General features: G+C 39.2%; 1 protein-coding gene across 2 annotated transcripts; it reads left to right on the top strand.

Annotated features, from left to right (window-relative positions):
- The first annotated feature begins 39 nt into the window (after positions 1-39).
- LOC137281641 (WD repeat-containing protein 44-like) lies at positions 40-25137 on the top strand. 2 transcript variants are annotated; one of them, XM_067813013.1, is made up of 22 exons: positions 40-209; positions 2738-2792; positions 3263-3324; positions 4034-4115; positions 4843-5433; positions 8454-8597; positions 9196-9456; positions 10476-10612; positions 10986-11081; positions 11565-11626; positions 13896-13957; positions 14598-14678; positions 16118-16162; positions 17077-17167; positions 17968-18041; positions 18653-18760; positions 19172-19294; positions 20485-20676; positions 21226-21327; positions 22074-22189; positions 23590-23714; positions 24875-25137. In XM_067813013.1, exons 1-22 carry the CDS (start codon positions 151-153, stop codon positions 25048-25050), a joined length of 2844 nt encoding a protein of 947 aa, XP_067669114.1. In that variant the 5' UTR covers positions 40-150; the 3' UTR covers positions 25051-25137. The 2 variants fall into 2 exon arrangements, with proteins under 2 accessions (XP_067669114.1, XP_067669115.1); XM_067813014.1 differs by having other exon boundaries at positions 49-209; positions 3263-3491.
- The last annotated feature ends 1773 nt before the right edge of the window (positions 25138-26910 follow it).

The raw sequence follows: 26910 nt of genomic DNA, 5'->3' as shown, positions 1-26910 counted from the left end.
ACTGAAAAAGAGGCGTTTTTGTTTTTCTCGAGAAAACTCGTCTTCGTGGAATGTCAAAATGGCCGCCCACGGAGGATGAAGATGTGTTTGTTTATTATTGTTTTATGAGCTAATGTGGTACACACGGAGTAACAAAATTATTGGAACATAATGGCTTCTGACAGCGAACCTGATGAGTTTTTCGATGCGCCAGATGCTACGCCATACCAGTAAGATTTGTCTACATGTTTACCCATTTTTAATCAGGTATTTATGGGTGGTCCTGTAGCAACATCATCAGCAAACATCACCTGTAACTTTAGAGTCTGTAAGAGACAGCCTCGACAAATTCTCAGGTCACAGTTGACAATATTTTCGGCTAGAATGCAGTTTACCGGGCTCAGCAACCTTTACGATCCTTAGGGTTAGGTTTGGGAACGCTGTACGATCCGTAGGCTTTGGGGTTAGTGTTAGGTACCTTTTACGATCTAGGGTAAGGTGGATAAGAGTTCCTCCCGTAGCCCCACCTCAATCAAAAGCCAGAATCACAAACTGACATGCATCCCTAAATATACATTCAAGTAGAACAGTTTCAACTAGAACAGTTATAAAAAGCAATCAATGAATTTATTTCATTGTTAGAATATTACACCGGGGAAGGTGGAAATATTCTATGTAAAAAGTGTGGGATACGAACAGAACTCTTTCCACCAAGGGTGTTTTGGGGAGCGCTAATTAATCCAGTAAAGTGCAGTATTCCTTATGTCAGTTTTAGTCTTTGCAAAATGCCAAAATGGTCGGCTAATTAATATCTATTCATTGATTGTGTCAATAACAGGTTTGTAATGTAAGTAAGAGATAGGGAATATGTCACTTAAACACTGTTTTGGTGTTCGCTGCTGCAACATAATTTGGATCAACTTAAGATGTTGAAAATGTTTACCAAAGTGTTCAAGATTATTACACATCAGTAATGATATGATAGCATGTGTGTATAACTGCTTTTATCTCTCCAGTCGTATCTACTGAAAAAATCATATATTGCTGTAGGCAAATTCACAACTAATATATCTTCCAAAGTATGAGCTCAGATTTAACACAGAAGTATTACCAATATTTTATGACAGTAGCAATTAGGGGCAGATAACAAGAGATTGTGACAAACACTTGGATGGATTCAGGGATTAGTCTTTCATGAACTGTCATCTTTCAAAGCAGATTTTAATACCTACTTCTGAAAGGATTACAAATACAATGTTTTCGCTATGAGAGTCTTAACAAGTTTCAAAATGGCAGTTCCTAGCACAGTACTGGCTAGTGACCAGTTATCACCACGTACCAGTTATCGCCAACACCTAGCTGTAGTGCTTGCGCTTGTACTTCCGAGGGCGGATGTCATCTGACCATTAGTGTGTTGACATGAAATTTAATAAATGATGAGAGTTGAATGAAAATCAATCTGGCTGTGTTGTGAATCTATGACATTACAATTCAGTCCATAAAAAGAGCACAATTTAATTTGTCTAAACAGACCCATGTAGCTAACACTCAATCACTAAACTCTGAACTGACCTACATTTTCTGTCTCTGTTATATGGACTCGACAGATACCATGCAGATGATACTGACAAAATATAACTGTACATTTTCACCTTCATGATAAAATCTGGCAAAGTGTTATTTCATTTTAATTTCTACTTATTCTTGTTCCATCAATCTGTTCAAATGGAAGCAGGCAGGGGTAATGGAGGCGAAGAATGATCTGAATACTACGTGTGGCGCTTAAAATGTTGAGTAAAACATATTTCTCATGAATAATTATTGAAAAGGGGATAGGAAATGTGAGAGCATAACCAGGTGAGGAAATGGGAGTGTACCTTTGATTGTGGCGATATTTTATTTTGACATGAAAAATATTTTTCAATCTGAAGCGAGGGAAGTACATTGCCAACTATTGCTTGCTTCGCTTGCATATTAGAAGACTTGTCATTATTCTGTATGCTGCGCAACCCAATTTACACTACAGTTTGCTTGTGTTGTAGAGACAGCTAATGTGATCTAAGGGGTTGGGTTTGGGCATTTCTTTTTGTGTACAATATATATCACATAAGTATTTATTGCTTTTTAACCTTGATCATTGACGGACAAGGTTTCTCTGCTTGTAGAGCATGCGTATCAGGTAATGCAGGATGACACTATCGGGTGGGATATATTCTCCATCCCGGGGTAACTTGGTGGTTACAGCCTTTCCCCATCACGCCAAAGACCAGGGTTCAGTTCCTCACATGAGTACAATGTGTGGAACCCATTTCTGGTGTCCCCTACCATGATATTATTGCTGGAATGTTGCTAAAACAGGCTTAAAACTGGACTCACTCACTCATACACAGTGCTCTTCCATCACCAGCAATTATGGCAAAAATGCAATGTAGTGGTAATCTGTGTGCTGTTAGCTAATGAAATCAGGGCATATGTAAGTTACTTTCAAATGAGTATATGAGCATGATGCAACCATTGAACTGTTGGTCATAAGTAATGATTTCGTACGAACTGTCTATTTATTTGCAAGTGATATAGGTGCAGACTATGGTTTGACTCAGAAAGCGCTTGTGATCTCATTTCAGTCTGATACCCTGAACAGTTCTTGATGGACCTACTTAACTGAATTCATGAAGACATTTTATCAATTTTTGTCATTGTGAAAAGTGTGCAATACCGTTATATATTGATGTAAGTAACATCCTGCTTTTCCTTGCAGATCATTTCAAACTGATACACCACAAAATATCACTACAGATGAAGTGCAGGCTACAGTGAGTAGTTAATATCTCTTTGCCTATTTGGGCTTATCCATGTTGTCGATGGTATACTATTGTACTATGTTGTAATTCAAGGACCACATGAAGACTATGGATCACATTTAATTACTTTCTTTATATTGAATTATTTAGGGATGGTGGAGTAGCCTAATGGTTGAAGCATTTGCTTGTTACACCAAAGACCCAGGTTCAATTCCTACATGGGTACAATGTGCGAAGCCCATTTCTTGTGTTCCCTTCCATGATGTTGCTGGATATAAAGCCCAACTCACTCACTCACTTGTACATGTTGAAGTGACTTGTTCCTATGCTACTGACACCTCCATCTGCTCATGATGTCAACCATTAAGGCATTTGTTTGTCATGACTTGATTCTTTTAATCGTGTGTTTGCTTGTATATTGCTGACTAAGGATTGAATTTACAAACATTGTATTGATAGGTGATTAAAACTATATTTTATAGTTATCTGAAATTGAAGAGGAGGAGAAAAGGCTCCTGGACCTGAAGAAGGCGGCAGAAGAAAGGTATGTATTTAGTTTTGATCTGTGCAAACGTTTCAAAACCTAGATGTTGCTCATACTTTCAGTTCAGGGACGTGTCCAGGATTCTATGCTAACTGGTCCAGGATTCTAAGCTAACTGGTCCAGGATTCTGAGCTAACTGGTCCACTATTCTAAGCTAACTGGTCCAGGTAGGCAAAGTGAAAAACATGTTATTTTCTTCAAACTTGTGTTTTTTTCTATGTTCTTAAGTGTTAACCGTAATTCATGTATTTGTGATATGTTTTCAGTCAAAAAAATGAAACTAAGGATGAACTTTTCTTACTTGTATTTCCTCATATGAACGAAGTACAATTTCTTTCTACATGACCATGAAGTTAGTTATTATATTAGCATGTCTAGTGTTTAAAGTGTTCATTTATTGCCTCAAAAACCTGGGTTTGATTCAACACATGAGTATAATGTGCAAAGCCCATGTCTGGTGTCCATCGCTGTGTTGCTGGAATGGCATCTCACTCACTCACTCACTCACTCACTCACTCACTCACTCACCCACCCACGCACCCATGCACCCACGCACTCACGCACTCACTCACTCACTCACTCACTCACTCGCTCACTCATAGTGGAGATGGATCAACCCACCAACTCTCCTTCTCCTCTTACACATTCTACAACTATATTTGGCGCTAAGGTTCGAACTGATTATATGTATATACTTTGTACATTGTAGACGTCGCCGTGAAGATGAAGCACTGCAGGCTCGACTTCTTGAGCTGCAGAGGAAGAAGGAGGAAGAGGAGAAGAAGAGCGCTGTAAGTGTAGTGACTGATTGCCACTTTCAGTAAAATTTCATTGTATACCTATTAATATTGTCCTTACATGTTGTCACTTTTGAGTTGTAATTTTGACTTTTGTCACAATTTATTATTGTAATATCTCAATACTGAGTGAGAAGTCAAAATTATGAAATTCAGAAAGTATTCTCTGATTCCTGTCATTGGAAAGTAAGTTTGCGTCAATCTTCCTGTATATGTGTCTGTTATTCATGCCATAGACACACCTGCAAATGACTACAGACTAGTCAAAAGCATGGGATGTATTTATTCATGTTTGGAAGAAATGAAAAAATGTGTGCAATATCATAGGGTGAGTCTCACAATGCTTGAGTCGTTATTGCGATAAATAGCCATACAAAGGCCAGTACCCTTCACTGTGTATCTCTGGTGACTTAGTCTGCAATACTTTGTCAGTGACTCTCAGTGCAAAATCATGGGTACAGTTCAAACACTCATGGTCTGCAGCATCCCGTGCTTGTCCTAAAAAGGGACCAAAATTGTTGAAGGGTCAGGCTCTATCACTTGGTTGGCACATGTCATTGCATCCCAACTGCATAGATCAATGCTCATGCTGCTGATCTCTGGATTGTCTGTTCCAGACTTCATTATTTACAGACTGTTGCCATATAGCTGGAATATTGCTGAACTGCAGTGTAAACAACAAACCAAACCAAACTGAGCCTTGCTTTTCATTTGATTGCAGATCCAGAAACAGAAAGTTATTGAAGCTGAAATGCGCCGACGAAAACTGGAGGAGATGCGTGAAATGATAGGTGTTGAAAGTACTCCGGGGAAATCTTCCCAGGATTCCTCACAGGAAGACGACGTTGTGGATGAAAACGTGGACAGCCCTGTGAAGAGCAATAAGGGTTCACCTACATCCAAAAAATCGAACACTATTGAAAAAATGGAGAATAGTTCAAAAGAAAAATCCACCATGCTTGTTCATAGCAGACGTCAACGTTCAGGATCATGGGGAGACTTACCTAAGGACACTTCTGTATTAGTGATTCAGAGAGAACAGTCTGAATCGAAACTTACTACCCTGCAACAAAATATAAATGTGTTTCATCCTGTGAAGGAAACGTGTGTGAAAACGCTAGACTCAGATCTCAGTGATGATAATAATTCCTGTGAGATTGAGACATTGCAAGTGGTGGATGATGTGATAAAGGATAGTCAGTTATCTGGGGATGAACCAGATATCATTAAGAGCACCAAAACAAGGACCCCACCAAATACATTGTCTCAGCCAGTGGCACCACCTCGGAGGAAGAAATCAGGAAGAGCTGATGTGAGTTTCTGTTTTCTGTGTCAGTATAGTCCATTTTGGCTCAAAAGCAGACCAATGAATTGCAGTGTAACTCAAAAACTATTCAACATGACATACTCAATGAAACAGTGATCATAATCAGAACATCATACCAGCTCAGTGAGGTTTCTGCAGAATTTTTGTCCTAATAATAAAAAAGTTATTTAACAAACTGTCATTAAAATATTGAGACAGTTCACTATTTAGTACGAGGGAGGAGGGCAGGGAAAAGCATAGCCAGGTGTTTTAGAAGCACGTGCAAAAGTGCCTAGAAAGTTATTTATTCGTTAACCTGTGCTATCTCCATGATTTCCGAAACACATGGCTGTTCCTTTCTTTGTACTCCTCCCTCGTAACAAATAGTGAACTGTGTCAATATTTTAATGATAATTTGTTAAAGAACTTTTTTAATTTTAAGTAAAAATATTCTGCTAAAACCTCACACAGTTGGTATGATGTTCTGATTATGATCAGCGTTTCACTGAGTATGTTACGTTTATTAGTTTTAAAGCTAGACAGCAATTCATCGGTCCGCTTTTGAGCCAAACGAACTGTAGTTTCAGAATTTTTACCCTAAGTTTCATGTTAATTGTTATTATCACAGTTCATGATTTAGTTTGAAGTGGTGGAGGGGTTAAAGCAATCCCTCGTCACACCAAAGGCCTGGGTTCAATTCCCCACATGGGTACAATGTGGTGTTTTGGTGTCCCCCGCCATGATATTGCTAGTATATTTTGTTAGAAGCAATGAAAAACTAAACCCACTAACTCCAGTATTGAATCATGCATTGAAATTGTTCAAGTTGAGCTGTAAATAGCAGTTAATTGTACTGAATGGTATACCAAAGTGTTGTTTGAATTTTTGTACCCAAGATGACTGGAATATTAATGCATCATATTACATGACAGCTGAGGCTTATGTTAGCAACACTTATTTGTAAGTAGCAGTATCTTTGTTGACTGACTTAGCTGACCTTTTGCGTCTGCTCATGCTGTGGACAATATATTTGTTGTTTAAGTACCTGGGGATTGTGAAAAAATCTTTGCTGTTTGATTTGATTGAATTTGTGGCATAGATTCTGTGCAGTCTAAGTAAACTTAGCCTCAGTACTTTTCTTTACACTCCACTACTGAGTCCAACAAAACCGTTTGGGAGGTTGCGTCAGGTAACCTTTGAGATTGACCAATCAGAACACAACTTATCAAATCGCGAAAGTGGATATTCTCACATACCTTTTGAACGTTTTAAAGGTTCATACCCGATCGATTCTGAATGCTATTTAATGTAAGATGGCTTCCTGGTGCACACGATGCATGTTGCAACCATGACAAGGGTGAGTAAACAGTCGCTGAAATTAGTGTTTTGGGCAATATTCAAGGTTGTCATCTTGCGGATATATTAGCTAATGGTAACCATGTCAACAGAGAGCCCTAAAGCGTATACACTGCAGGTCAAATATCTGTATTTTATGCAGATTTTTGTTTGTGGAGAGATCTGTGTCAAAAGTGCAATATTTTGTACTTGGGCTTACTTCCCCAGAGACCGAACCCAGTCATAGCAGGTGGATATGCACTCAAGTGTAATGACGGCTTCCGATTGGCTGTTTCATTTGCTGATATGCTGAGGGTTCATTGTGTGTACAGAAAGATGATCTGTTTGATGGGCATTTTAGAAGTATGGCCAGTCAGAAGAAAGTAAGATTCTTTATGCATAACAACTTCTTTTTGTGTACTTGATGCGCCGTTTCAGTGTGGATTCATATACTGTTGTCAAACAAAATCATATAAACTAAAAGAAGTCGTTATCCATGAAGAATGTATATAGAGATTTTGGGTTTGGAAAATACATGTTCTCTGAATTTGCACTCGATCCAATAAAAAATCATGTCAGTAGAGATGGTAAACTACTGCGAGGCTGGAATCTGTCATTCGTCCAAGTACAAAGCAGGATTTGAAACTGACAAGAGTTTGCACCAGTTTCCATCAGATCCAATCATCCGAAAAAAAATTAAAGTAGTTTGTTTGCAACCCACAGACATAAAAACATGTCATGTGTATCACACGTGCCTAATTACATAATGTGGCAGACACGGGACTCGGGTGCACGAGTCATAAATCAACTTATTTTCTTTATAGTCTGATAGGTGTTAAGTTCAAAATGCATGTGGTCAATGATTGAAGCTGTGTAGTGCATGCTGTCTTTAGCAGACAGGCAGACAGACATATAGGTGTGAATAAACCAGACACTGAGCTTTCTCTGTGACAGAGACTGCTTACCACAATCAACAAGTTTTTTTACGTAACAAGTAGATTATTTACTTGTTTGTGTACACAACCAAGATTAGACTACTGCTCACGACCTGAGACGCTGGGCATGCATACTGTTTCAAGCTCCTCGAACCTGTTCACTGCACATGAGTTATGGACGCAGCGCAGCACAGCTGTTGAAACCAGCGCTGGGGGGAATTTAGTGAAACGTTCGCGGGCTTTTTTTTTCATCACGTTTTTTTCAACTTTATAGGTTGAATTGGCATTTTTTATGATTTGTTTCGGTAAGTGCATACCGAAAGGTGCCAGAATCTACAAAGTTGTGTTGCATGTGACCTTTAACTAACTTAATTGACCTTTTTGAGTCTGCTCATGCTATGCACACTGTATTTGTTGTAAAAGTATCTAGAGATTAGGAGAAAATCTTTGCTGTTTGATTTGATTGAATTTGCATGTTCTGTTTATTAAGTGGTTGAGCACTTTGTTTGGTTCATGAATTCTCTAACTGAATCTTTCTGTCTGCAACTGAATTTATAGGGCACATGGATGTAAGTAGGGGGAGTTAAGCCATTTGTAAGCCATGGCTGTGTGAACACTGGAAAATAATGTTGAGACTTCACATTCTTCTTCCAACCACTGACAAACTTAGTAAGTGGTTGTCTTATTTTGATTGTTAAGTTGTTTGCTATATCTGGCATGCACTACAGTGCTGTGGCACTATTTTTCTTCTGACAGAGCAGCACAAGTGGGTCATCCGGCGCTAACAGTCTCGAGTTACCCGCCCCTGCCAACATCACCGGTCGCACTTCACAAGATGAACAGTCTCTAGATCTACGTCATATGATCAGAGACAAGGGTGCGCGACACATTTTGGCTGAGGTAAGAATTTAAAGATTTATATACAATATGCATGGTCAAAACCTAAACAATGTTAGAAGACATTTGTAGTAGAGCTTCAGTAGTACCCTGTCCCATACTTATGGACTTCTCCATCGTCCATGTGGATTCTCCCAAAGACAGGTTTTCTACACCAAAATATATAGTTATTCCAATGACTTCCATCCATGGAAAGACATTTTCATTAAACCAGTAACTTGAAACCAATGTCCCTTTGGTACCCTGAATGAAGTGGCTGTAAAATTACTGCCAAGTGTCAGTATCATTGGAATATGTGTTTTGGGACGTGGTTCATTTTAGCGTGGCAGTGTTTACTTCTATGTCAAGGTGTGTTGTGTTACACAGACATTGTGCATGCTTGAGTTATGGCTGGTATTTGACTTTGAGATGAATTCTTACAAAGGTTAGTGAGATGTTTCACAGTTATTTATGTGTTATGGTGATTACACATTCACAGTGGTTTTATGTGAATCTGAAAATCCATATGACAAGGATGATGACACATCATTATCCCAGATGTCACTATGTTTGTGGTTCAAAACTGAATGTGATACCTTGGATCCTTTTATGAACCCATCAGGATGCGGAGCTTGATGCAGTGAAGTCGGATGTGGAAATGCCTGATGACGTCCCGGTTTTCTCCGTCCATGAAGCCACTGATGAGGAAATGTTCGGGGACAGTGACGATGAAAACAAAGGCAAGAAGAAGAAATCAGACAGAGTCAGACGTCAGAAGTTATCAGAAAGTAAGAAAGATAGTCCCAGAGATCACCCATCCTCTCCGGAACAGCCAACAGGAGGCAGGCCTCGTTCTTCCTCGGGCACGCCTCTCACTGATGATGTAAGTACTATTGTTGTTTGGGGTAAATAACGGATTTAAATAGTCAATGGTGGGTAGTGGAGCAGTGGGATAGCCTTGTGGTTAAAGTGTTCATTCATTACACAGAAAACATGGATTCGATTCCCCACATGGATACATGTGAAGTCCATTTCAGGTGTCGCCTGCCATGATATTGCTGGAATGTTGCTAGAAGCAGCACAAAGCCAAACTCACTCTTTCACTAGTGGGGTAGCTGAGTGGTAAAAGCTTATAACACAAAAGAACAGGTTTGATTTCTCCTCCAGATCCATTATTTAGAACCCATGTCGGATACAATGGCATTTTGTGAATATTGCCAAAAACAGTGTAATACTTATCTACCTTTTTCCTGTGCATATTACCTTGAGGGACAGAACAGATGTAGCATGACAACTAGCATGGACAAGGAGATACGATGCAAGATAGACATGCACATTATCCAAAGTGTACCTTGGGGCAGTCATAAAAATGTTTTTGTATGCCCTTTGGGATTTGAGCATATTAACACAATCAAACTTTGGGCATGTCTGTCCTGTTTGTTGTTCACTGATTATATCAAGTCAGAAGAAGTCAAAGAACTCCTATGTTTCTTATTTTTTACGAATTACATCTCTTCAACCTGTGAAAGTGTTCCAAATCAAATTTGTTCAACCAATGCCTTTACAATGATGTATTGCATGTTTTTTAATGGCTACACTGTATATAGGTAAAGGGCGATGCCAAATCTTGTAAATTTGTCGAGAATAATCTTTATTTTATTGTTCAACTTATGTTAGGAGCTGTGGTCTCGGCCATTAATGAGCCTTGTCCCAATTCTTTTGTTTGTTAAAGTGTAATGGTATGTGTGAATTTTAACACACAGCTCTTCACCTGCATGTTTTAGTAGTACAATAACAACATGAACAGCTGTTAGTTTCCCAGTTCTATCAATCACTGAAGTATTTGTTTTGTGAGTGGTTAAGATGTTCATGGGTTTTGAATCCTCCCTCTCTGACCTGCAGGAAATCCTGGCACTGGTGATGGTGAAGAATCTCGACACAGGGGAGACAATCCCGCTCAACCAAGCTGAGGAACACCTACCAAAATGTCTGAATCCCCTTGACCTTCATATAGTTCAAAGAACTAAAGAATTCAGCACGTAAGTCTGGCAGTAGAAGTAGATACTGTATTCCAGGAACTAATCATCTAACTGATGGTGGAGGACCCATTTGTACTTCCAGGACAGAAGCAGATTTGATTAGGGTTGAACAAACCTGACACACTTTAAGTCAGAAATGACCCAAAGCGACATGGCAAATGCCTCTCATTGACTTTTCTGGAAAATCTAAGGGCCAGTGTTTGACAAAAATTTAAAGAATATGCATAATATTTTGAAAGGAAGATGGGCAATCTCAAACGTTTTAATGGAGTATTTCTAAATGAAAGAAAAGGTAAACATCATTATTAGATTCCAGTTGTGAATATTCCCATGGAAAAGCACCTGTCTTGTATGCTGTGGTTGCATGTTTCAGTGATGGTCACAATGCAGGCACACAGTCCGATGAGGATGACAGACTGTCCCAGGTCGGGTCTGTGGCACAACTTGGCCAGGGAGCTCGGAGGAAAACGTAAGGCTTTTACTGAATTGCAATATTTCTCCATGATAGTTAGTTTACAGTACGTTTCATGCTATGTATTACCATCAGTGGAACTTGTGCTTTGTCCAATCAAGAGAGGTATGATATGGTTGAACCACTGCTGATAGGTCACTCACTCACTCACTCACTCACTCACTCACTCACTCACTCACTCACTCACTCCTTGTCATATATTTATAAAATAGAATGTAAAATTAGGAAATGATTGTGTCTTGAAAGAAAAAGGAAAGAAAGACTCAGGTTCGATTCCTTACATGGTTACAATGTGTGAAGCCCATTTCTGGTGTTCCTTATTCCTGGAATATTGCTAAAACTGGTTTAAAACCACTCACTCACTGTCAAACAGTGATGGTAAAGTTGTTTTTTGGCAAGCAAATATTGAACAAAACCTGGTTGAGAATAATCTTAAGATGGAAAAGGTGCTGACCTTGTGATGACCTTGTGATGTTGCAGGAAGAAGCTGAGGCGGCTGTTCGGAAAGACCATCAGTAAAGTCAAGTCTGCTGCAGATCATGGTAAGTGGTATAGAGAAGGTACTTCAGTGATACTTCAGTGTTACTTCGGTGTATTATCAATCAGCTGCTTCTTTCATATGACACTTAAATATAGTCCATATGGTCCAGTATGATACTTCAGTGTTACTTCAGTGTATTATCAATCAGCTGCTTCTTTCATATGACACTTAAATATAGTCCATATGGTCCAGTATGATACTTCAGTGTTACTTCGGTGTATTATCAATCAGCTGCTTCTTTCATATGACACTTAAATATAGTCCATATGGTCCAGTATGATACTTCAGTGTTACTTCAGTGTATTATCAATCAGCTGCTTCTTTCATATGACACTTAAATATAGTCCATATGGTCCAGTATGATACTTCAGTGTTACTTCGGTGTATTATCAATCAGCTGCTTCTTTCATATGACACTTAAATATAGTCCATATGGTCCAGTATGATACTTCAGTGTTACTTCGGTGTATTATCAATCAGCTGCTTCTTTCATATGACACTTAAATATAGTCCATATGGTCCAGTATGATACTTCAGTGTTACTTCGGTGTATTATCAATCAGCTGCTTCTTTCATATGACACTTAAATATAGTCCATATGGTCCAGTATGATACTTCAGTGTTACTTCAGTGTATTATCAATCAGCTGCTTCTTTCATATGACACTTAAATATAGTCCATATGGTCCAGTATGATACTTCAGTGTTACTTCAGTGTATTATCAATCAGCTGCTTCTTTCATATGACACTTAAATATAGTCCATATGGTCCAGTATGATACTTCAGTGTTACTTCGGTGTATTATCAATCAGCTGCTTCTTTCATATGACACTTAAATATAGTCCATATGGTCCAGTATGATACTTCAGTGTTACTTCGGTGTATTATCAATCAGCTGCTTCTTTCATATGACACTTAAATATAGTCCATATGGTCCAGTATGATACTTCAGTGTTACTTCGGTGTATTATCAATCAGCTGCTTCTTTCATATGACACTTAAATATAGTCCATATGGTCCAGTATGATACTTCAGTGTTACTTCAGTGTATTATCAATCAGCTGCTTCTTTCATATGACACTTAAATATAGTCCATATGGTCCAGTATGATACTTCAGTGTTACTTCGGTGTATTATCAATCAGCTGCTTCTTTCATATGACACTTAAATATAGTCCATATGGTCCAGTATGATACTTCAGTGTTACTTCGGTGTATTATCAATCAGCTGCTTCTTTCATATGACACTTAAATATAGTCCATATGGTCCAGTATGATACTGAAGGGTGCTAGTTTTCATATCATTCTTAATGCAGGACCATCGTATCAGCCTTAAGGCAGCACTGACTGGTTGATAATTTCAAGCCAAGAAAATGCCTGACTATTGTCCACAGAGCATGAATACTGTTCTTAGTGAGCTGACCTTGACAAGCTATAAATGAAACGTCCAGGCATTGAGCATGTTTACTTCTCAAGCTGAAAACATGTAACGTAAGGGTTAATGCGATTCTTTGGTGGTGTTCAATATGAGGACCAAATACCTAGCACTTAAGTGCTTGTCAAATCTGTCCACACCATTTGATCTGATCAGAGCCAGCATGCATGAGACAGTAATCCATGTGTAGAGTGTTTTTGACATCACTCACTGGTTTATGAAGTCCAAACTTGAACGTATACAAGCTCTGCTGTGTAGATTACAAACAAGCAGGCGAATGTTGACAGAGGTGTATCTCTTGACTATCATTTAATAAAACTTGCCTCACTTTGCTATATGATAACTTTATTAACATAATGCCCTTGTTATGAACTAGACCCTCAGCAACATATTAGTGACATACAGCTTCTAGTCAATCTCAATCTCATATGGGTATGAAATGTGAGGCCCATTTCTTGTGTGCCCAGCCGTGATGTTGCTGGAATATTGCTAAAAGCGGAGTAAAACTCAACTCACTCTGTCACTCTAATAATTTCAATTGCATTATGAAAACTCAACACCTGGCAAGAATTAATGCAAATGAGAGTTATCACCCCCTGACTAGGGTTCGTCTCATCTGGAAAGTAAGTTTTGTGTAACTGATAAGTATAATTACGATTTTGTTATGGATAGGATTTACTGTTTGAATGGGGAAGGAGTGTGTGTAATCATCCTTGTTCTTTTATGAAATCCAATGTGGGTTGTCAGTTGTGATCGCTTGTAGTCTACAGTTGTTCAAATCATGTACATTATTTATGCAGACTATTGAATTCATTGACTCGTGGCTTCCGTTGTAGCTTTGTATGGTGATGAAGCTGGAATTGAAGCAGACTTCCCTTCAGATGATCAGATCTTTAAGGTATGGCCATAGTGATGTGAATAAACTGCCTGTGTTTGAGTTGTCTTGATTTTATTTGTTTAGAATTGTCTAGTGATTATGCTGCCTTAAATGTTGCAACAGCACAAACTCCACCCTCTTGAATGCATTTTCACAAATATTGTTAAGGATGAAGGTTCTGAAATATCCCGAGCCTATACCTGAATTCTTTTTTCCTTGGAGTACATGTAAGCATTAAAATGTCCATTTTAGATCCTGTGGAATTTGCACCTGTATTTTTCAATAAAATATTTACAAAACAAAAAACTCATTTTGTCTTGTGAGACCACCCCTACTAGAGCCAAGAACAGGTACCTCACTTTTCAAGTTCTTGTTCTCTGGAATAGACATGCCTGGTGTTTGGTTCGAGTTTGCTCGCCACCCGTTTCTTTAGATAAGAAGGACCATCAAAAATACAATGAAATATGTCATGGATCAAGATTGTAAGATATGAATGGCTCTTTATTGGAATACATGACTCAAGCTCTTGGCTCAACTTAATTCATGTAACATTTTGCATGTGTAAGCAAGTGAAATTTGAAACTGTTTCCGAGGCTTGCTAGCAGTATTAAGACAGTACACAGATTACATATTATTAGACTTCTCCTTGGTCATTTTCCAGATAAAGGCATCCAGAAGCAACAAAGGGCCATTCGACTTCTCCCAGCCTCGTGTGATGCAAGACCTCAGTGGGGAACACAGTGTAAGGCATTTTGTAGAACATACAGTCAGGATAGTAGACAGCTGTCGACTACTATAGTTGCCTGTAATTATCTTTGTTCAGGCCACCAGTTACTCAGGTGTGTTGTGGTGTTCTTGTTTGTTCATAGCATTGAGCAGTTGACAACTACAAGAGTTGAATCAGGCCACCAGCCACCATGTCTTGTAGTGTTCCTTGCCTGGGGCTCCTGTCACAAAGCAACCTTTACTAAGGTTAACCTTAACTCCCATTCTTTAACATTGCACTAAGGTTATCTTAGTCTAAGTTAGCCTTTGTTCAGTGTTAGAGAATAGGAGTTAAGGTTAACCTGAGTAAAGGTTGCTCTGTGAAAGGAGCACCTGTTCATAGTATAATGCTGCTGACTGCTAAAGCTTCAACACATGATTCAGGCTTTCCTTGCCTTGTGATATTCATGACACATACAGTACTGTCTTCAAGGGGTAATTTAGGGCATCATTGTTGGGAGCGAATGTATGAATACACTTGTGCATAGCTGCTTTTCTTCGGCAGACCAGAACCTGTGATTGACAGGTTTATGCGTGTTTGTTTTGGAATTGTCACCTCTGTACCAATACTCATGTGTTTAATGTACGTGGTTAGTGTCTGACATGTACGTCATTTCTGACTTTCTCCCCAAACTGAAATATTGATCATGTCTGACATGTACGTCACTTCTGACATCCTCAAACTGAAATATTGTTCGTGTCTGACATGTACATCACTTCTAACTTTTTCCCTAAACTGAAATATTGTTCGTGTCTGACATGTACGTCACTTCTGACTTTCTCCCCAAACTGAAATATTGATCATGTCTGACACGTACGTCACTTCTGACATCCTCAAACTGAAATATTGTTCATGTCTGACATGTACATCACTTCTAACTTTTTCCCTAAACTGAAATATTGTTCGTGTCTGACATGTACGTCACTTCTGACTTTCTCCCCAAACTGAAATATTGATCATGTCTGACACGTACGTCACTTCTGACTTTCTTCTCAAACTGAAATATTGTTCATGTCTGACATGTACATCACTTCTAACTTTTTCCCTAAACTGAAATATTGATCGTGTCTGACATGTACGTCACTTCTGACCTCCTCAAACAGAAATATTGTTTGTGTCTGACATGTACATCACTTCTGACTTTCTCCCCAAACTGAAATATTGATTGTGTCTGACATGTACATCACTTCTGACTTTCTCCCCAAACTGAAATATTGATCGTGTCTGACATGTACATCACTTCTGACTTTCTACCTAAACTGAAATATTGATCGACCTGGATTTTTACACTAGTCTGTCTTTACATGAGGTTAAATATTTTGAATTTGCATGACTAATATTGTGATCGAGTTCTTGTTTATATGTCATAAGGATGTTATCAAACAGGCTGCAGTATGATATATCTCTTATTTCAGGGTGCTATATGGACCATGAAGTTCTCTCCTTGTGGGAGATTGTTGGTATGTAAACCTTAAAATCAGATATTCAGTGAAAAACTCTTTGGTCCTCAGAGAACAATATCTTACTGCTAGTATTTATTTTTGTCCATATTACTGCAGTATGATATGTGTGTGAATTTGTTGTTTTTTTAAAAAACAAACTGCAGTGTAACAGCTATATGATGCTAGTCTGTGAGACATCATGAGTATGTAATCACCTAAGTCAGTGGTTCAGACTGCCTAGGGTTTAAGTGGTTGATGTGTTTGCTCATCTCACTGAAGACCCAGGCTTAATTCTCTACTTGGGCACAATATGTGAAGCCCATTTCTAGTGTCCCCTGCTGTGATAATGCTTGAGTATAAAAAAAAAGTGGCGTAAAACTAAACTCACTCACTCCTGATGTCCCACCCATTTAACTGGGTCTTGAAAGTAATGCTTGGTTGATAGGGTCATGTATGTTACTTGGAGTCATGTGTTGTCTGGATCAGAATATTTTGTGAACCCCAGCTTGCCATGATACATGTAATCTTGAAATCTATCTCTTGAAATACTGTCTCCAAGTAACTGTGGACTTTTAGACATGCAGGGATTGGGAAAGAGAACAATGGACCATTTTCAGAATTATTAGCCATTTCCTGAATTTTGAATGGGCTGCTGTCTTTGTATCAATAGACTTCCAAATTTTAAAGGGCCATTTTTCATTCTAATGTGCAAAATGTCTCATGGCCCCTGCCTTTCCCAATTCATGGACATGCATTCTAAAAACATCAATGGAAAGGAAACAAGTAATGTTATCAATATATTCTGGTATGCATGACAACTTTCTGTCTATCTTCTCATCTAACTGCTTTGTCAAACTAACTATGACTCTTAGACATGCATTCTCCATGTTATTATGTTCTGTTAAGCATGGCAACTTTCTGTCTATCTTCAGGCAACTGGAGGCCAGGACTGTGTGTTAAGAATCTGGGTGTTAAGAAGTGCCTACAGCTACTTTGACGATATACGACAGCGGTATAGTGATGGTATGTGTATATGTTAATGTTTGATAAGGGACCTGTATCTGGATGCACTACTTGTATCAGTGAAGTTGTAACCCTTATGTTAAACGGTGAGGAATCTTGGTCTCTAGACAAGTGCTGCAGTAGAAACTCCTTGGGACTCATTTGTATGACACTGTTATGATATTGTTTGCAGCTTTATCCAGAGTAACAAACGTTTATATGCCTAGAATAAAAAGTTAAGGACCAGTGTATTTCAAAACTAAGATGTGAAGCTGTGGAAATGTCAGGATGTCCTAATTGGGAAGACCAATCATAGAGGTTTAGAACTGTTTTCGGGACATCATAATCATTTGTATTTACAATTAAAGGAAATATTGTTACAGATGTGATGACACTGCTTTTTAATGCTAAATATCTATTCCTGTTCTGCTTATACAAGACTGTGAATTTTACATTATTTGTTACATTATTGTATGCAGCTTTATCCAGAGTAACAAGTGTGTTGTATCAAATCACCTTCAGTTGTCTACAACACATCACAGATATGATGGCACATTGCAGGGACCCATGGATTAATGATATCATGTTGACGTTGAAATTTTCCCTTATTTGGTTTTCAGTAGGGCTGTTTTTCAGGTATTTGCTGAGGTAATATATTGGTTCTTTGGTGGGATATCCTTGGTGCATATTTGTGAAATTTTGGGAGTTGCCTGACTGGCATCTTCTGTTTCTCAGCGTTGATGTTGCTAATTTTCTTGTTATATCAAAACCATGAGTGGAGTTGCTTACTGATGATGTGACTATATCTCTCTCTGTGGTAGCCAACATCACACCAGCTCACTCACAGGAGAGTCTCAACACTCTGGGATCAGAAGCTTCATCACTGGGACCAGGGGTAGGTACAGCATAATAAACGTGGCATTTGTGGCAATGTGTATTTCATAAGTCACTTTGTCATCAGTTGGTGTCTGTCTGTCTGTCTGTCTGTCTGTCTGTCTGTCTGTCTGTCTGTCTGTCTGTCTGTCTGTCTGTCTGCCTGTCTGTCAGTATCTCTGTCTGTCTCTGTCCGTCTGTCTGTTGTCTGTCTCTCTGTCTGTCTCTGTCTATCTGTCTGTCAATCTGTCTGTCTGTCTGAGCATCCAGTGAATAGTAAAGATTTACTGGAATGTATACCCTAGAGAGGATGATGGGTACAGTGTGTGAGGCCCATTTCGTGTGTGCCCCGCCATGATATTGCTGGAATATTGCTAACAGCTGTGCAAAACTGCCCCACTCTCTCTCAATCGTGTCAGGGGCAAACATTTACACTGCATGTGTCGTAATAAAAATGTTTTCTCCTGTTTTGTTATGAGCCTTGTATACCAACCACTTTGAGAAGAAACTTAAAGTTTTTTATTACACAGTAAGGCCAGATGCTTGCAGGTTTTAATTTTTATGTAGGATCTCTGAGGAAACTTCTTATGAACTAGGTGATGTCATGTGTTTCTCTTGTTCTACAACTTGCAGTCAACCTACCATCCAGATGACGACGAGGAACATGGTCCCTTCTCAAAGAAGCCTTTCTGTACGTATAGGGGCCACAGTGCTGACCTACTCGATGTGTCATGGTCAAAGGTAAGTACTAACTTACACATCTGACAGGATTTGAGCAATGGGGTAGCCTAGAGATTAAAGCATTGGCTTGTCATGCCCAAGACCTGAGTTCAATTTCCCACATGGGCAAAATGTGTGAAGCCCACTTGTGTTCTCCCCTGCAGGACTATTACTGGGAAAATGCCTCAAGCGGCCTAAAACCACACTCACTCACTCTGACCAGATTCAAGCATCTTGGCTTACCTAACTAGTAATGATTAAAATGAAAACTGAATCATTATCCAAGGTGTACCACCAAACATTTGAGTGCCTGGTACAAATTTAATCATGAAGTATAGTCATGACTTGGCTAAAATATTGATTAATCTTTATAAATTGTGCTCCCAGAAGCCATATCTCTGTCATTATTGTTTTCGTTTCTTTTCATTCCAGAATTACTTCATCTTGTCCTCCTCAATGGACAAGACAGTTCGACTCTGGCACATCTCACGAAGAGAATGCCTGTGTACCTTCCAACACATAGACTTTGTCACAGCTATTGTGTTTCATCCCAGGGTGAGTACTCATCTTACAAATACATGTTCAGTGATCCTTGATGAATTGAGTGGTATCGTGTCATCATACTGTTACTATGTGTGATTACCTGCAGGAAACTACTATCACCCACCAAGTGGGAAGTTTGTCATTCTGGTATGTTTCTGTTGCATACAAACAGTGATATCATTATTCCAGACTAGTTCTTTGTCTGAGCTTCATGCTTCAAGATCTGCAAGAAGAGGTCTTCAGCACCCCATGCTTGCCACAATAGGTGACTGTGCTTGTTGTAAGAGTCGACTAACAGAATCAGGTTGTCAGGCTTGCTGACTTGGTTCACACGTCATCATTTCCCAGTTGCACAGATTGATGCTGATATTGTTGAACACCGAATTGTCTTGTCCAGACTTAATTATTTACGGATCACTACCGTTGCTGAAATATTTGTGAATGTGGCATAAAACTCAATGAACACCTTAAAACTAACTGAATGTCAAAGGGAGTAGTTTCAGTGAAGTTTCATTTATAACAATGCCAATAAATGGTTTATGGATTTTGTAACCACTCACTCACTCACTCACTGAATCTATCAATTAATTAATCAGTGAATCAACATGATCATGGTACATTTTCCCCTCACCAGAATTAAGTGAAGATATGGTAAAATTGTCAGTTGTCTCCCTTAGCTGTGCGCATACTGCTGCCTGATATAGAATGTACAGTGAAGCGATTCCACATTGTCCCTCCACACATCTGTGTTTGTGCTCCTGCTTCCTTCACAATCTGTCTTGGTGGTCTGTCTCACTGGAACATTGCTCATTACATTGTGAAACAAATATTTATGAAATACGAGTATACCATACAAGGACAGTCTCACACATCTGTTTGGAGCCATGTTATTTCCAAGGTGGTCTAGGGCGATGGTGTAGCCTTGTGTTTAGAAGATTTGTTTGTCATGTTCAAATCCCCTCATTGTGTGAAGCCCATGTGGTTTCCCCGCTTTGATAGTGCTGGAATATTGCTAAAAGCAGCATAGAACGAAACTCGCTTACTTGAAGGTGGTGTACCGCTCATGTTTGGAACTGATATATTCATGGATGGTCTCACATGATGTGTTTGATACTGCATTCTATTGTTATGCACTTCTGTATTGTTTTATTTATTCCAGAACAATTTCGCTTAGATTTGGTCCTTTGTTTTATATATTCCAGGATGACCGCTATTTCTTAAGCGGGTCACTGGATGGCAAGCTACGACTGTGGAACATTCCTGACAAGAAGGTAACACTGTGGAATGAAGTGTCTGGATCAGCTAATCTCATCACCACCGCCAACTTCTGTCAGAACGGCAAATATGCAGTGGTGGGGACATACGATGGGAAGTGTATCTTCTACACCACAGAGGTAAGCACAGGGTGGTTGTCAGTGGAGAGAGTTTCTGTAACAGGAGAGCCTGGTGAGACAATGGAGTGATGTCACTGAAGGTGTATACAGTGGTCTCATAATGCAGAGGTGACAATGTCCATTTACTGTAAAATTATTATAGTTTCCCACCGATAACATGGAGCGGGGAACTATAACTATGTATCCAGCGGTGTCTTGTTAACACGATATCTTGTGAACTGTCAAACCCAATATCATCAAATTTGGTGACAGCCTACATTTCAGGATTATGCCGACACCACTTAGTTTGGGTTACCTTGACCTTATTTTCAAGGTCACCACGACACTTTGGCCACTTTTCAGATTCTTGTTAACAAAATATCTCTTGAACTATTGTACCTAACATCTAAAAATTGGTGATAGCACACATTGAGGGATTATGTTGACACCAGTCAGTTTTGGTGACCTTGACCTTATTTTATAGGTCAGTGTTATCAATATTTCGTTGTTCTTAAGTGGCAGGGGACATATATGTGGCAAACACTTGTAATTCATCACCTTCCACTGCAGCAACTGAAGTACTTCACTCAGATCCATGTCCGGTCAACAAGAGGCCGTAATGCACGAGGTCACAAAGTCACAGGGATAGAGCCAGTGCCAGGGGAATCCAAGGTAAATACCAGATACTTTAAGCTACTAAATGCGTGGAGGTTTCTTTTTAGAGTCTGTCTGATCTAGACTCATAGTAAACCTTTTTTCTCCATAAACCAGGCTACTCCCCGAGTTCCAGCAAAATTCTTCTTAATTTTATCATTTATAGCTTGCTTTATAATCCAAACTTACTCAGTTATGGATTACAGACTAAGATAACTGTCCCGTCAATTGACTTGCTGTGACAGCAGTGCTTTGTAATCTGGACATGGCTATCTTCAATGTGATAAGATGAAAACAGTTTGAAACTAACAAACAACAAAGAAATGTTATAAGTTACCAATTCCGTTAGTTGCATAAATCAAATTGCAAAAATTACTGCAATTCCTTGTGGTATGGCTACCCATCTTGACACATTCTGTCTGATCATGACCAGCATGGAGGTGATTTGCAAGATTAGAGTTACCTTCTCTTGGCCTCTTGGCCTCTTGGCCAGGCAGTTCCCTGCAGGAGATATGGCGCAAAAGCCACTGTTAAGATTTATTAAGAAATAAAGCTTTATAGCAGGTTTTATATCATACACCCATCGTATATACTACTAAAACAATTTTTATTCAAAATATACTTAAACTGTTGTAGGAATTTCGGAGGTAATTAAAATGTTGTAGGAGTCACAACTGAAACTATGTAACATAATCACAGCACGATGAAAAATCCACAGAACAGTTAACAACTTGTTCAGACCATCTCATGTCGCTGTACTTCAGATGTTGGTGACATCAAATGATTCTCGTATCCGGCTGTACGATCTGGTCGACCTGACTCTGTCTATCAAGTACAAGGGAGGGACCAACACTTCCAGCCAGATAAAGGCTGGTTTCAGGTAATGCTGATGAGCTCTTATACATGATACTGTTGTGATCTGCATGTTTGATGGAGGGGAGGGCCAGGGCGCACTTGCACAAAGTGATCTTAGCACTGCAACAATGTGTAACTCCCATCCTCCATCATAGACTTAAGATAGTGTAGTGCTTACTTGCACAAAGTGATCTTAGCACTGCAACAATGTGTAACTCCCATCCTCCATCATAGACTTAAGATAGTGTAGTGCTTACTTGCACAAAGTGATCTTAGCACTGCAACAATGTGTAACTCCCATCCTCCATCATAGACTTAAGATAGTGTAGTGCTTACTTGCACAAAGTGATCTTAGCACTGCAACAATGTGTAACTCCCAGCCTCCATCATAGACTTAAGATAGTGTAGTGCTTACTTGCACAAAGTGATCTTAGCACTGCAACAATGTGTAACTCCCATCCTCCATCATAGACTTAAGATAGTGTAGTGCTTACTTGCACAAAGTGATCTTAGCACTGCAACAATGTGTAACTCCCATCCTCCATCATAGACTTAAGATAGTGTAGTGCTTACTTGCACAAAACATGTGAGCCCAAGTACGTGGTTGGTAAAAATGTCTGTCTTGCTACAGGGTTTGAATCACATCATGAGGACAGTCCAGATAAACACACCCAAAATAAACCATAACCCAGTATGTTTTTAATTGATTGTGTGCATAGACACACGAAGAAATTGGAATATTTATGGCACACCGCCAAATATTGTTTTCCGTAACATTCACTGACCTTGTGCAGCATAATATATTAATCCACATGTTCCAGGAATACTTCAGTGTTCAAACACTGTTTGGGAGAAGAAAATGCTCAATGATATAAATTGCTGTAGGTTGTGGAACAAAGGCTTACTTTATGCTGTGTTTATTAGTAAAGCATTATATTTACCATACCAAGATGGAGTGTGGTAACATATATAACTCATTTGTAAGTTTGAATGTGTAGGAATGTGTAGGCATGAAATCAAATGGTTACCCAGACTGATTATTCTAGGACTTTAGGGATGTTAAAGGAGGTGGATTAACCTAGTGGTTAAGGTGTTCACTCATCATGCTAAAGGCACAGGTTTGATTCCCCACACGAGTACAATCTATGAAGTCCATTCTGTACCCCACACTGATATTGCTTGAATATTACTAAAAGCGGCATAAAACTATGCTCACTCACCCCATGGGATGTCAAACTTGAGATACACTAATGTGAAACTCAACATTTTGTTCTTAGTAGCTGTTTGTCCTTAGTCCCAGTGGTTCCATACACTAATTATTCTATTAATCTGCTCCTTTCAGTCCAAGTGGAGTAATTATGCTATTAATTTGCTCAATTGGAACTCTTTGTTCCCAGTAACTATATATTCCGTTTGTCCTTTCAGTCCGAGTGGTAAGCACATCATCTGTGGGTCTGAGGACCACTTTATCTATATATGGAAGACACACCATGAGTTCAAGTTCTCCTCTGCAAGGAGAGATCGGAGTGACTACTGGGAAGCCATCAAAGGTTAGTGCTGACCGACTCCCAAACACAGGGATCTGTGTGGAGACTTTAGTAGGTTTTTTTTGTTGTTTTTCTTTAATACCATGCTCAGTTCATGCCTGGCAATCCAGTGATCAACATAGTGAGCACTGATCTATGCAATTGGGATATATGTCATGTGTCAAATATATCAGCAATCCTGACAACTTGATCCCGTTAATCGCATCTTACAAATAGCATGTGTTCCTGAAGAACAGTTCTAACCCAGACCTTCATGGGTCAACTTTCATGGGAACTATAGGTTATGAACTGAACTAAGATGGGTACGGTTACAGAACACTGGACACCTAGTGTGACGTCACCTTTACCCTAACGCAAACCCTAAATCTTATCCAACCCTAAACCTTACCCAAACCCTAACCCTAACCCTAATCAAACGCTAACTCTCTTGCTTTGAAGATGGCAGAAGGTGTCTTGCATTCTGTAATCTAGACCTTAGAAGAATGCATCAATACCGATAAACTTAAAAAACAATGTCCTTGGTCATACTGTTTTATTTGTTATCATGGTTTCCTATTTTATCTGTTTTGAATAGACTTAAAATATTTCTTTGGGAATTTTCATTGCATGATTTTGTTGAAGATTTGAATCAACGTATACTACGCAATGAAATCAGACTTATTGAAATTTCATCTCCCATCTCTGTTTCGTTCACTTGAACTAACACCCAAGATGTTGGCATCTGATCCAACTCAATCATTAACAGACAGCCACAATATAGCTGAAATATTGCAGAGTCCACCTGAAACAACAGACAATTATCATTAAAGATTGAAGCGATAGACTCATATATAAGTATATCCTGGAACTTTCTTATGTCTGAGCCCCATGAAGGTCCAGGATGGAATAGGCCTTCATCATTCCATGCTTGCCAAAAAAAGGCGACTATGCCTGTCGTAAGAGGCGAGTAATAGGATCGGGTGCTCAGGCTTGCTAATTTGGTTGACACTTGTCATCGGTTTCCATTTGCACAGATCGATGCTCATGCTGTTGACCACTGGATTTTCACATCCAGACTCGATTATTTACAAACCGCCACCATATAGCCGGAATATTGCTCAGTGCGGTAAAACAAAACTCACTCACTCACTCTTTCTTATGTCTGATATTCCCATTGTTTTCAGTTCACAATGCTGTAGTGACAGCTGCCATATTTGCACCCAATCCGTCCCACTTTTTCAAGAAGAAGCCGCTAGAGGGAGCTGAGAAAAGTCAAGAATCTGAAGAACAAAGGGAGATAATCGTGTCAGCTGATTTTACTGGAGCCATCAAGATAATGACCAACTCGCCATGTTTGTGATACTTGAATGTATTCCAAGCTTTAATCAGTATAGAGCAATAAACAAGACTCAGCCACACCAGCATGACCTATGGTGTATTGAAAGATAAAGAAGACTGTGTGTCCTTTTGATTCGCGAGGGTAGAGTTACCTTCTCTTGGCTTCGGGTACACTCTTCCTGTAGAGTCTTCAGATTCAGCCTCCTTGGACATATGATATGACAGAATCTGCTCCACATAAAAGCCTTACTGATGGTTAGTGGCTGGAAGAATGTTTCAGAATCAGAGAACTTGCCTACAGTGGCGAATAGTTAGTTGATCTTAAACCAGTCCAAAATGTTGTGTGATCTTTCAACATTAAGTTTCTTTCTTTAGATTCTTGTTATCACTCATACAGACAGGTGAGGGGGTGGCATAGTGGTAGAAGTGATCATCCTGCACGGACAACCTGAGTTTGATCCTCCACATGGTATTGGTTGCTATCTCACAGGACGAGTGCCATAGATCCACTGATGAATTGACCATTATCGATAGGGTAGTGCCAGGGTAGGGGTCTCACTGGTCCAAAACTGTTCACACAGAATGTTCATGTGTATTTTGACCACATCACAGTGTTGCTAATAGGCATCCACATCACACAATCTTCTGATGAAATAATCCTGAGTCATGTCATTAATGGTTGTCAAAACATGGATCCTGTTTGTTGTCGAAATATGCAACTCATTGGTTCTTCACCATCCCAAAGTCTACATGTTTCAACAAAAGCAATACCATCAGAAACCGATCTTTCACTCTGATACACTGTAAATCACAAATTTCTTGTGAATGTGCTATTTTTGCAAAAATTGAGACAATTTATTATTCACCAGACCATATCATCAGCAATCTCAACAATACATCAAGTAAGCAATGACAACAACTTGGGGGAATACCAGTTGAGTTATTAGTACAGTGGAAGCTGTCTGAACCTGTACTCACTAGGACTGAAGTGAATATAATTCAGTTTAGACAATGTGCAGGATTCTGGAGCTGATGATACACGTACAAGCCACAGATGGGACTGAGTTTATATGCCATTGTTGACAACTTGCTGGATTGGATAGATGCTGGTTTTGACAGCTTCCAAAGTACTGACATGTCACACAATGGATACGTGAACAACAGTTACTTAGTGCATCTGATAGGTCAGACAGGTGACAACCACTCAACACACATTCTGTTTCTTTGGAGACTGTTTGATAGCCTGACACCATTCAATAGGTGTGGACAGGTTTTATTACACTTATCTGGAGATCAGCAGCTTTCGTGTTTTCATTGTCAACAGTTTGATACACATGATCATACTCTACTGAGCTCGCATCAAGATAAGTGGCAACCTTTGTAATTGGATTTACATTAGGTAGAACTTTAAGTACGTCACAAAATTGCCATGATGCAAACACATCCATTGGTTGCTCCTTTCAAAAATATCACGACACAAAATTTTTGTGATTTACAGTACCTCTGAAGATCTGAGATACTCCATAAAAGGTTAAATACCATGTTGGGATTACTTAGCCTCAGTGAAGGATGTTGTTGAACCAGAAATAAAAGTGTTCATATTTTGGTGTCCTTCATTGAATAGTAAATTTGGATTTTATGAAAGTAGAGAGCACAGATATTGATTGGTTGGATCTCCCATTTTGAGTTGAGTTTTCATGGTGCCTCACGACCACAGAGTGTATTCAGTAATCACAATCGTCGCACCAAAGGCCCGATTTACATTCCCCCACATGGGTACAAGGTATGAAGCACATTTCTGGTGTCACACGCAGTGATATTGCTGGAATATTGCTAAAAGTGGTGTCAAACCATACTCCCTCTCTTTTATCATTCACCAGTG

The sequence above is a fragment of the Haliotis asinina genome, chromosome 4 (assembly GCF_037392515.1).
Source record: "Haliotis asinina isolate JCU_RB_2024 chromosome 4, JCU_Hal_asi_v2, whole genome shotgun sequence".
Taxonomy (NCBI): domain Eukaryota; kingdom Metazoa; phylum Mollusca; class Gastropoda; order Lepetellida; family Haliotidae; genus Haliotis; species Haliotis asinina.
Note: the sequence above shows the minus strand (reverse complement) of the source record. Positions and strands in the feature narration are given on the sequence as shown.

Coding starts and splice junctions, on each gene's coding strand:
- LOC137281641 (XM_067813013.1), top strand. CDS start 151: ATGGCTTCTGACAGCGAACCTGATGAGTTTTTCGATGCGCCAGATGCT. Junction 5,434..8,453: donor AGAAATCAGGAAGAGCTGAT/GTGAGTTTCTGT, acceptor TTCTTCTGACAG/AGCAGCACAAGTGGGTCATC. Junction 18,761..19,171: donor TCGATGTGTCATGGTCAAAG/GTAAGTACTAAC, acceptor TTTTCATTCCAG/AATTACTTCATCTTGTCCTC.